Source organism: Fusarium falciforme, chromosome 13 (assembly GCF_026873545.1).
Source record: "Fusarium falciforme chromosome 13, complete sequence".
Classification (NCBI taxonomy): domain Eukaryota; kingdom Fungi; phylum Ascomycota; class Sordariomycetes; order Hypocreales; family Nectriaceae; genus Fusarium; species Fusarium falciforme.
Genome location: NC_070556.1, coordinates 1,514,281 through 1,526,517, shown reverse-complemented (window position 1 = coordinate 1,526,517; position 12,237 = coordinate 1,514,281). Strand labels below are relative to the sequence as shown.

Here is a 12,237-nt window from a genome sequence, read left to right as displayed (position 1 = left end):
GTAGCGTTTGCTGTTGTAGCAAGTAAGTGGAGGGCCTCCAAGACGGACGAGATGGCGATGATTACTGACTGTAACGTGTTTGATGTTGTAGCGGGTAAGTGCCCTCTAAACTGAACGACATGGTGACGATTGCTGACTGTAGTGTTTGCTGTTGTAGCAAGTACGTGCCCTCTAAACTGAACGACATGGTGAGGATTGCTGACTGTAGCGTGTTTGCTGTTATAGCAAGTAAGTAGACGCCTCCAAGATACACGGGATGGCGATGGTTGCTAACCTTGGGTTTTTGCTGGAGTAGTGGGTAAGTGGACGCCTCTAAGATGGTCAAGGTAGTGATGATTGCTGACCTTAACGTGTTTGCTGGTATAGTGGGTAAGTAGACGCCTTAAAATGTATAACATGAAGATTGCTAACCTTGGCGTGTTTGTTGGTGTATAGATGGTGAGTAACCGCCTGTGAGATCAATGTGATGTTGAATACCGCTGATTGTAGCGTGTCTGCTGGTGTAGAGGGTAAGTAGACGCCTCTAGGATGCTTGAGATAGCGATTATTGCTGACTATAGCGTGTTTGCTATTATAGCAAGTAAGTGGACGCCTCCAAGACGGACGAGATGGCGATGGTTGCTGATTATAGCGTGTTTGATATTATAGCAAGTAAGTGGACGCCTCCAAGATAGATGAGATAGCGATGATGGTTGACTGTAACGTGTTTGCTGGTGTAGCGGGTAAGTAGACACCCTTAAAATGGACGATATGGCAATGATAGCTAATTTTGGCATATCTACTGGCATAGCGGGTAAGTGGATATCGCCAATATAGATAAGATAGTGGTAATCGCGAACTAAAGTATGTCTGCTCTGTAGTGGGTAAGTAGACGCCTCCGAGATAGAGGATATGGCGATGATTGCTGACTATAGCGTGTTTACTGTTGTAGCAAGTAAGTAGACGCCTCCGAGATGGCCGAGATGGCGATGCTTGCTGACTATAGCGTGTTTGCTATTGTAGCAAGTAAGTGGACGCCTCCGAGACGGACGAGATGGCGATGATTGCTAACTTTAGTGTCTGCTGATGTTTAGGATGTAAGTGGACGCGTCTGAGGTAGACAAAATGGCGATGATTGCTGACGTTGGCGTGTTTGCTGGCGCAGCCTGTAAGTAGACGTCTGTGAGACAGTCTTAGATGTCCTGTTAATCTGACCTTTCTCTGTAGACAACTTGGATGCGCCGTGGTGAAAGCGAATTCGCGAAGGAATTTTTTAAAGCGCTGCTGGAGAATGCTCTCAGTGGTGCTGTCTCCTCCGACTCTACTGTTGGCTCATCATACTCCCTCTTGCTGCGCAAGTGGCTTTGGGACTGCGACCAAAATCACACCAAATGCAAGCGGCCGCAAAGAAGGGGGGACTTTTGGCCGAAGAGGATTATTTTTGTTGGTGATCCCAATAAATTGACCCTCATCGAGAACCGGCTCCCAGGAGAAGACTACCTTGTGCTCTCGCACTGCTGGGGCCGTCCAACGGAGGAAGAAAAGAAGCGCTTTTGCACGACCCGGCAAAACTACCAAGATCGTTTGCAAGGTTTCAGCTACGACAAGCTGCCTAGGACATTTCAGGATGCGGTTCGGGTGACTCGACAACTTGGGAAGAAATATCTCTGGATTGATGCGCTCTGCATCATTCAAGGGCCCGACGGCGATTGGAAAACCGAAGCAAGGACAATGGAAGATATCTTTGCTTGCGCCTACTGCACCATTGCCGCGAGTTCAGCAGGTGGCTGGGGAGACGGATTCCTTAGACCGGACCTGGATTCCCAATATATTAGGATGCAAGGCATTGCAAGCACACCGACTTGCGCCTGCGACTTTGGTAAAGATGTGGATGAGGGGACCCTTATGAAGAGAGCTTGGGTACTTCAAGAACGGGTGCTGTCCCGGCGAATTATTCATTTTGCTGCGACACACACGTATTGGGAGTGCGGGGATGGAGTGCGATGCGAGCAGTTCATTAAACTGGAACCGTAAGTCTGCAGTCAACAGCCATGAGGGTGGCAAAGTCTCACATCGCTCCAGGCCACTCGGGAAGCAGTACTTCATTCTCGATCCTAACTTTCCCTATCGACTCAGCCAATCTGGGTATCAGCGCACCGTTCATTTTGTCCGATTCCTATTTAGGAAGTATTCAACATCCGGCCTTACTTTTGAATCTGACAGGGATGTTGCGATTTACAGCCTGGTCGAGCGCATGCGACATTCATTACGGAGTGAAGTGAGATACGGGATCGTTCGTTGCTTTCTTAGTCCCCTTCTCCTATGGAAGCGGACCAATGAGGACAAGACGGCTATGATTAACTATGGTGATCGAACGGTGCCATCGTGGTCTTGGATGGCGTATCCCGGAGGCATTGATTTTATCTCGGATACGCAGAAAAGACTCATGGTTCCGCCCTCTGCATATCTTGACTTTACCGACGATGAGGATACGTTGACTGTCCAAGTGAGGCGATTCAAAGATTGCCGGATAGCTAGCAGAAACGCTAGGACCGCTTTCGCTTGGACAAGGAAAGTGGGTTTTTCGTGGTTCGATCTGGCGGACCGGATCGGTCAAGATGGGAAACAGTATGCCATTTTCGCTAGCAACGTTTTCGCTTGGACAAGGAAAGTGGGCTCTTTGTGGTTCGATGTGGCGGACAGGATTGAGTTTAAACAGTGTGTTGTTGTTGGCATGGGCGACGACGACGGGAGGAAAGACCCTCAGAAGACTTACTACTTCATCCTTGTTCGAGAGAAACAAGATGGAGAAGGATATGAAAGGCTTGGTGTTGGAAAGGTGGAAGGGCGGTACGTCTCCAGGGAGTGCGATGCGGCAAAGCTTTGGTGAAGTTGTTCTTTCAGGTTGCGTCGATTTTGGTCCTCTCCCGCTAATGGAAAGGGGGGTTCATGATTGCAATGTTGCATAGTTGGCGATTCCTCAGAAGCCAGCTCGTGAGCGATATCAGTCTCTCCGTCCTGAGTTGGTGAGCGATCGCACCGGGCAGAAAGTTCCTCCATGGCGTCTATGAGTGAGGGGGTTGGTGAGTATCTCCCATCATCGCTGGAGAGCTCTCCAAGTCTGACTGCCCATCTTGCGAAGTAGGCTTGTTGCTAGTACCTCCATGACCGGCGTGGTACTGGTTGTGAGACATTCTGGCAGGGCTAGGGTGTGAGCTTGCCATCCCGGGGCTTGAGAATTTTGGATATCGCGAGTGCAGGGAACATGCATAGGACCGACCGAACGCGACGTCCTAACACGAACCGGAATCTGGTCAATCATTCTCAAAATAGTGTGGGAATTGATGTCATTTGCGTGCACCCCACCCTTGGGTTTTTGCTGTTCTTCCATGTTTATAGCAGGGCAAGGAAACCTCAAGGTTGAAAACTATTTCCTTAGGGATTTATTTTATAGGGTGGCGGCGTTATGAATTAGTCAGCCTCCCTGGGTAGGTGCATCCCCCCGCTTCTCGGTTGCCGTTGTCAGATCGCAGGGCAGCCTGATACGTGCATGCTCGGGAAGGGCGGTCGGTCTGATAAGGCAACATATCCATCTCCTCAATGGCAAGCAGGAGGCCGTCCGTTCGTAGCCTCGTGATGACTGGTCGCGCCCACTTGCATCTGAGTTTACACATTAGCGTCATCCAATGCGGGGCATGCTTGGGGGATGTATACGAGGACCTCTTTTAGTTTGAGGGTTGAGTGTGCGTTGATAATGCGGGAGGCCAATCATTACGTTGAAAGCTCTAGGCTCATTGGCTAGCAGTGCGTGCCGCAGACTGCTTAGCAGATCAAGATCGTATCCAACGCTGCAATTGGCTTGCTGTTCGGTAATACATTTCGTCGGTGACGTTTGTTTTACGGCAAATTGTAATTACAACAGTAAACCCCAAGATTGTGGATTCATAGATATATATCCTCTCGCCGCCCACAGTCCCTCCCCAGCAACCATTTTTTCTTCTCTAGACGCAGAATTCTCTCCAAGCTGTCTTTATCCAACCCAACGAATGACGTCTTTACGACGAGTTCGATCAGACTGCTGCATCAGGCAACAGGGTCCCTCACAAACCTCTCTCTACCTCAACAAAAATAATCACCCCCAAGAATAGGCAAAAGAGCTGGCTTCGCAGCCTCTTGACAACAAACATGCTCTCACCAGATCAAGCGACCACGAGCTGCTCATGAAAAACAGCGAGGTCAAAGATCTGGAGGGAATGTTGCAACACATTGAGAGTCTGCACGGTACTATCAGACATCTTCTAGAGGTGAACGGATCACTGCAGTCCCGGCTCTATACCAAGCTAGAGGAATCAGTAGCCTTACGGATGAAATTTTGTTCATTGAACCAAGACATCCAGAGCATCCTCATCGAGAAGAGAGCAATGCCACAAGAGATAAATAAGCTCCGAGCTCAGATCTCCAAAGCCAGGCTACCAGTGTTTAAAAGCACACATCGAGGTATCATCATCAGCAAATTGCTCTCCAAGTCACAGTCAATACCTCAACTAGCTGATACAGGTGGCAACCATGTATCCCTAGACTATGTTGTTGAATTGCGCAGTAATGCTGGGTGTAATTGATAAAATCAAGGTTATTATTATTATTGTCATGGTGAGGGCTTCCTAGGGGTTTATATCCCATGCGATTCCATCCAGGACTTTCAACTTTCAATCTAGGACTTTGTGATGTGACCCTGAAGTGAGGGGGAAGCTCCCAATTATTCCAACATTTGGCAAAATTCCGCAGCTGGCCAGGGCGGATGGGACATCCACGACTAACCACAGGGAACAAGCTGAAGAGCTACTATCCAAGTTCTTTCCTCCCCTGCCGAACGACATCGAAGACGAAGGCCTTAGGCCTCAAAGAGCCCCTATAGCGATGCCAGATATTACAACAGAGGAGGTAGAACGACAACTGTTCGCGGCAAAGTCTTGGAAGGCCCCCGGGGAAGATGGACTGCCGATGTTTGTTTGGAAGCAGGTGTGGCCAGTCGTCAAGCACTGGGTGATGGCAATATTCCGGGCTTCATTGGAAGAGGGAACGTTGCCCCACCAGTGGAGGCACGCAAAGATTATACCGCTCAAAAAGCCCGGTAAAGGAGACTACACGGCGGCAAAGGCCTGGCGACCGATTTCCCTACTGGCTATACTCGGCAAGGTGTTGGAGTTGGTGGTCGCGGAAAGGATCTCACATGCTGTGGAAACGTATGGCTTGCTCCCGATGAATCATTTTGGAGCCCGCAAGCAACGATCAGCAGAACAAGCGCTTCTGCTCCTGCAGGAATAGATCTATGCCGCTTGGCGACGTGGACGGATCGTGAGCCTGGCCAGTTTCGATGTTAAGGGAGCTTATAATGGAGTGTGGAAGGAAAGGCTTCTTCAGAGAATGGAGGCACGTGGCATCCCGGAGCAGCTAGTTGGCTGGGTAGAAGCGTTTTGCTCCAATCGCACGGCATCGATCCTAATCAACGGAGAGTCATCGGAAATTCGAGACCTACCACAGGCAGGCTTACCCCAGGGCTCTCCGCTGTCTCCAATCTTGTTTCTTTTCTTCAACGCAGATTTGGTACAGCGGCGGATCGACGGCAACGGAGGAGCGATCGCGTTTGTGGACGATTTTATAGCCTGGGTCACAGGGCCAACAGCGTAGAGCAACCGTAAGGGAGTCGAAGTAGTTATGAAAGAGGCTTTGGATTGGGAGAGGAGAAGCGGCGCGATATTTGAGGCGGATAAGACTGCTATCATATATTTCACCCGGAAGGAGTCTAAGTCCGACTCAGAGCCCTTTATGATCAGGGGGCGGATAGTCTAACCGAAAGACCGTGTTAAGATTCTGGGAGTTATCATGGACGCCGGGCTCAAATACAAGGAACACATCGCCAGGGCAGCATCCAAGGGGTTGAAAGCAGTAATGGAACTAAAGAGGTTAAGGGGCTTATCACCAGCGATAGCAAGATAGCTATTCATAGCTACAGTAGCCCCGGTTGTGGACTACGCCTCCAATGTGTGGATGCACAGGTGCTAGGACAGAACCATGGGACTAATTAATAGGGTTCAGAGAGCGGGAGCCCAGGCTATTGTTGGAACGTTTAGTATAGTGGCGATGAGCGTAGCGGAAGTAGAAGCTTATATCGCTTCAGCATAACAGCGGTTCTGGAGGAGGGCAGCTAAGATGTGGACGGATATCCACGCATTGCCTAGCACTAACCCTCTCCGCAGGATGACATCCCGCATACGAGCGTTTAGAAGGGCTCACCGGTCACCACTCTACCAGGTAGTAACGACACTCGGAGATATACCAATGGAACAGCTGGAAACCATTTAACCATTCGCACTAGCGCCATGGGAGGAAAGAGTGGAGGCCATCACCGACGATACAGCCCCAGGAGAGTCGGAAGCAGGCTGGGCCATACGCATCGCAGTGAGCAGCTCTGAGCAGCTCTGCGCGAAATGACGTAGTGGGTGTTGGTGGAGTAGTCTAGATTCCGCTTTCGGTGCGAGGCGGCCCAAAGCTCGAGACCTTCTCATTTACTCTTGGTATGAGAACAGAACAGAACGCATATAGCGGAGAGCTAGCGGCGATGGCGTATGCCCCAAGGCGAACTCCACCAAGGGTGAAATATCGCAGCTTTGCACTGCTAACGAGCAATAAGGCTGCTGCGCTTACGCTCAAGCAACCCCGTCAGCAGTCCGGGCAAGAATATATACGCTGTATCTACGATTCCATTGAAGACCTGTGGGAAGAAGGAAACGTCGTAAGGGTCCTGTGGCTACCCTCAAGCGATGAAAACGAGCTTTTGAAGCAGGCCAAGGCAGAGGCATGGAAGGCAACACAGCAAGGAGCCATTCCTCAAAAGTGGTTTCCTGGCATGAAATCGACAACGCTCAGGATTGCACGATCCAAAGTCAACGCCAATGGGTCGTTGCCAGACAAGGTTGGAAGACATTCTAAAAGAGTCGATGCGGCACTCCCGGGGAAACACACGAGACAACTCTACGACCAGCTGTCATGGAAAGAAGCTAGTGTGCTCGCCCAGCTCAGAACAGGCATAGCGAGATTGAACGCATATCTCTTCCACATCAAAGCGGTACCATCGGACCGGTGTGATTGTGGACAAGCGAGAGAGACAGTTGAACATTTCCTCTTCCGATGCCGAAAGTGGACAGCAGCATACCGGACAGAGATGCTTCAATGCACAGATACCCAGAGAGGCAACATCTCTTTCTATCTTGGAGGAAAGTCACCATCTGATGACCAAAAATGGACGCCAAACTTGGAAGCTGTTCGAGCGACAATCCGGTTTGCATTGGCCACGGGCCGCCTTGATGCAAGCTAACCGGGGAGAGGAAACCCCCCCCTCTCCCAAACAAAAACCCTCCCCACCAACCAACTATTTCTCAACTTCACTCGACCCTCACCCCGTGCCAATGAAAGCGAACACCGCTTCAGCCGCCGTAGATAGGACACTGAACACTTGGAGAATACCTAGGCTTCAAGCTAGTTCGTTAATGACGCGACCAAACTACGGGAATCCGCAGAGAGGAAATAGGCAAGGAAGCACAAGCAACAAGCAGGCACGGTATGGGCTCAAGGAGACAAGGACACAATTTGAGAAATGTATGGATATATTAGTGATTGGTGCCCTTTCGGTTTAAGCCGCCGGGCGTAATGAATAAATAAAAAAATAAAAAAAAATAAGAAACTTGGCACATGCACCTTCCCGGTCCCCAGCTTCAATTCCCCCGATGCTGATTCCCTGTCGCCGCAAACAGGGAGCAGCTCAATCGGCTCGATTTTTAAAATAAAAGAGAAATTACCGGATGATATCTCAATTTGGCGGTCATTGCCCTTGCAATCGTACCATCGCTCAAGTACCCTTTAGCCAGCTTCCAAAGCTGCGGGACCATGAACCTTGACGGGATTGATCTACGTTAAGTTATCTCCTCTCTGGGAAAAGAGAAAACCGCGTCGATCTATTGCCGTTCTTGGTTTTGATGGGAACCCTTGTCGAATACCCATTGACGGCTTGGCTGACCGGCTGCAGCCACAGTAGCCCCGTCTTTGGGGTCGAGTCCTACAAGCAGGCATATGAGCACACATCAGACACTCCAAGCTCCGAAGTAATAACACTAGCAGCTATTGGTTGAATTGGGAGCCGAAGGACCCGTGATGGTCTCCTGGTGCCAGGTCACACATACATCTGCAATGCATGGCGAAAACTATTGGCATCTGTGGATGTGGTGGCTTATTAGGCAGACACGACAAGGCTCTGCCTCATGTGGGTATGCTGCTGCTGATTCTTCCAAGCCAATTCCCTCTGATAGTTACCTAAAAGTTATTAGCGTTGTTGCCTCATTTGTGCAGCCCTACTCCGTATAACTCCGTGATTAGGCGGCATACTATGCAGCGATTCCTGCGCTTTGACGCCCGGCAAAACGGGATGCTGTTTTTCTCAGCCGCTGTTCCGTCGGCTTCAGTTGTGGCGTAAGACTGAACAATTGTTTCTTTCAGGGCCATGCATGCATGCATTACAAGTAACTGCCAAGCCTCGACACCTTGCAAGGGAGTTGGCTATGCCCGATTGATAGGTTAATCCAATTACGTGTCTGTCATACAGGTTGATCTTTGCTAAACGGTTCATGGTCAGATCGCAAGGCTTTCGGGTTAGTTGGCGTTGGTCGGGTAATATAACAACTCCATGCCTTTCTGAGAGTTCAATAGAAACAGAGAGAAAAAAGAATCTCGTATCAGTTCGAGCGCCCCCGATTGATATCCATTGCTGCCCTCGGCCGAATAACTACCGCATGCTTGAGAAGTCGCTCCATAATTGACAAACATATTATCACGGAGCACTGAACGCAATAAAATAGATGACTCGCTCGTTGAATAAGCCTCCTGTAGCAATTTCCACCTGCCCGTAACCATTTTCTGCAAAGCGCTGCAAGCTAGCCTGTTCACGGAATGGTTAGTCTCATAGGTGGGCACGGACCGACCTGCTTAGATCGATAGTTTGTTGCCATGTCGGTTGGTCAAGATGCGAGCGCTACCGCAAAAATCCAGCAAGGCTAGGGAAGCTTGATTGTAAGAGGACATAAAAGGGTAGAGAGAAGGGTAATTAGCAAGTACGGGCGAATATCCCTTAAAACCCACGTTGCACATCCATCAAAATCCAGTAACATTCCCATCCCTTTCGCCAGAAGATCGCCATTATGATAGAGTCATCGTCTACTTTTATCGCATCCTCGATCCCCCTACTGCACAATGCGGTGAAATCCATGGTGTTCAAATTCGCGGAGCTTCTCATGGCTCTATTCATCTACAAGCTCTTCTCCCTCCTTGCCTCGCGGTCTAATCAATTCACATCGTACCTTATGTTCGCCGAAGACTACATGCAACGCTGGCTCTTCCTCTCGTCCAGTGGCATCTCCCGCGCCGGCTTTATCGTTCTCCTCTTCAGCATTCTCAGCGCGCTTGCGTCTCTCTATGGGACCCTACTCTGGGCATTAGATTCTCCAGGATACATCTTCAGGGTATTCAATGTCACAGTCCCCCAGTATGAGAGCTTGCGCAACCGGGATTCCCCTTACATTATTCAGCTGTATCTTGATCCCAGTACCCTACAAGGGACTGAGGAAACGCTCGCACAGGCTGTGGGATCTGAGCTTTTCAAGCCAGGCCTGAACTACACTTTGACTGGTGAAGTTCAAAGGGGATCTCCTGAAACCACGACACCGACGCGGCACTATGACGTCGGGGCGCGAATCTGGCTTGATGACGACGGCTTCTCTGTTTCACCAGATAGTTATGCCATGATACCAGAGTCCGCCGTCGCTGATGGCCAAAAGTTTCCTGCCAACTGCATATACTTTGGCGGAGGCTCGGCCCTGTGGAACTGCACCTTCAACAACACGTTCTCACAAAGCATAATGGAAAGCATTATTGGGAGGCCCGAGGTACACTGGGACGACGACTCGGACCTGAAGCTCGATTCAAGATACGTCACCCCAAATAGGGCCGACAACATTTGGTTTTCTTTCGGGCGGGGTGGTGGGTCTGCGGCTATGATGCAGGTCTTTACAGTGACGAAGGGGACGAGACGTCATACGTTTGTTGAGCATGTATCTCGCGTCACCATGCTGACCAATCCGGGAGTTCCATTTGCTGCGCATGACATTGGAGATTTGGTACGACGGACCTGGACCATAAACGAGACCGACAGGAACAACCTGCTCATTGACCAGGTTGTGGAAGATATCATGGGCGCGCAGGATCAAAATCTCAGCTACCATTTCGGAGTCAATGCAGCCGATAACGGGAATCTCACGGTGCTTCAGTCTAGCTGGGGCTACTTGACTGTCTCACTCAGCAGTACCGGGGAAGACCTATTTTCCCTCATCAGCTTCGCTTCGGTCAACATCACGCTGATAAGATCTGAAACTATCGACAAACCACCAACGCCATTTGGGAAATGCGCCCGTGGATCATTCCAGAACGAGGCGTTTGGTGGAAGGATCACCCAGACTGATTGCGTCGGATCTACAGCCGATAACAACAGTAACATGTTCTTTGGCCAGGTAGACACTGCCGCTGTTCTGATTATACATGGCCTCGGCAATGGCCGTTCCAACGTCAGCTCAGAGTCCCTTAATGACAGCGTCATGTCCTGGACTCGGAACATGTCGGCCACGATGGAAGGCCTGCTTGTCGCAAGGGGCTATATAGTCAGCGTCGATCCAGCCCTGGTCATGATCAGTGTTGATAAGTTGACTGTTGCTATATCTGGCCTGCAGCTCCTTCTAAGCATCCTTGCTCTGGTCCTCGCGGGAGCCGCATGGCTTGCGCTGGCTTTCTTTGCGGATTCACACTGGTCTAACACGTTCTTAGCAAACTTGGTATATGCCACATCAGAGAAGGATGGGAAAAAGTCGAGACCTGGATATATGCACGACCCTCCCAGCGTTGAAATGATAGCAGATGGGGATGAGCATTTTATTTCGGTCTCTGGAAAGGCAGTTGCCCTTCGAGACCGAATTTTGGTTCATATGAATTCTTTGAATGAAGAACTGCAGGAAGAGGGGAGGCAAAAGCAGGGTTTTGGGAGGGACGTGTATTCGTCACCGCACAACGGGAGAGACCAGGCTGAGGTAACTTGATGTCGCAGGTACCGATGGGCCATGAGGATCAAATGAGCGCTTGATTTTCTATCTAAAGGAGTGACGAGAGTCGATCTCTTATACCTGGGTTTAATCTGCCGATCTCATAGGCAGCAGGCTGTTGCGTGATGCTAGTTATGGCGTAGCGTTCACGTCGACCGTGAAGCTATTCACAACGGTTGTGATCCTTGCCCTTGACATATGTTACCGTACACTTTGTAACTCGAAATATTATTGGGACTTCTATCATAGGCTAATTTAGGAGGGGAAAGATGTACCTTTCATGCTTGCATTTTAATTGGTTTGACACCCCTGTAGTGACCGCGATGGAGGCTTTCCACAGTTGAAGGGATATCATAATGGTGATCTTTAGGCGTAAAGGATGGGAATGTTGCTGGATTTTTAATTGACATGCGGCTTAGATGCTAACGCATGCCCGCCCGTACGTTGCTAAGGCGTAGCCCTTCTCGCTGCCCTTTATATGGCCTCCTGCACTCAGGCTTCCACATCCTTGCTCAAGTTTTGCGGAAGCGCTCGCATCGTGACCTGCCGATATGGCGAGAGGCTATTGATGAAAGTATGTCGCCTGTGCCTGCATATGAGACTAGGCATTCCTGCTACAGGGGGTTCATCCAACGAGCGAGCCATCTTACTTTGTGGCGTTTGGCACTCCCTTGACATGTTTGTCACTTATGGAGCGGCTTCTCAAGTACGTTGCAGTTATTTGGTTAGGGGTGGCAATGGATATAAATTGGGGCACTCTAACTGATATAACCAGAAGTTTTTTATTACTTTTTGTTCAGAAAAAAGAAGAAAGAAAGAAAAATTTTAATTTGTTTTCCGGTTTCTATTGAACTAACGGAATGGCATTGAGATGTTGTATCATCCGACTGACCAAGTCCAACTAACCCGACAGCCTTCAGAGCAGCCCCTGAACTGTTTACCAACAGTTACGACTGACACCCAAATTGATTAACTTACCAATCGGGCATACCTCACTCGCCCGTGCAAGGTGTCTAGGCTCGGCAGTTGCTTCACCTGTTATGATATATGCATGGCGCTAAAT

At 49.8% G+C, this 12,237-nt stretch overlaps 2 protein-coding genes across 2 annotated transcripts; both read left to right on the top strand.

Annotated features, from left to right (window-relative positions):
• Window positions 1-1,104: 1,104 nt before the first annotated feature.
• NCS54_01486800 (HET domain-containing protein) lies at window positions 1,105-2,869 on the top strand (the record flags this gene model as incomplete). Its single annotated transcript, XM_053159989.1, has 4 exons — window positions 1,105-1,147; window positions 1,207-1,225; window positions 1,281-2,009; window positions 2,062-2,869. The coding sequence occupies 4 exons, from the start codon at window positions 1,105-1,107 to the stop codon at window positions 2,867-2,869; spliced, it is 1,599 nt and encodes a 532-aa protein (XP_053015964.1).
• A 6,358-nt stretch (window positions 2,870-9,227) lies between these two features.
• NCS54_01486700 (Hypothetical protein) lies at window positions 9,228-11,171 on the top strand (the record flags this gene model as incomplete). The annotated part of the gene is made up of 1 exon (XM_053159988.1): window positions 9,228-11,171. One exon carries the CDS (start codon window positions 9,228-9,230, stop codon window positions 11,169-11,171), a length of 1,944 nt encoding a protein of 647 aa, XP_053015963.1.
• Window positions 11,172-12,237: the final 1,066 nt, after the last annotated feature.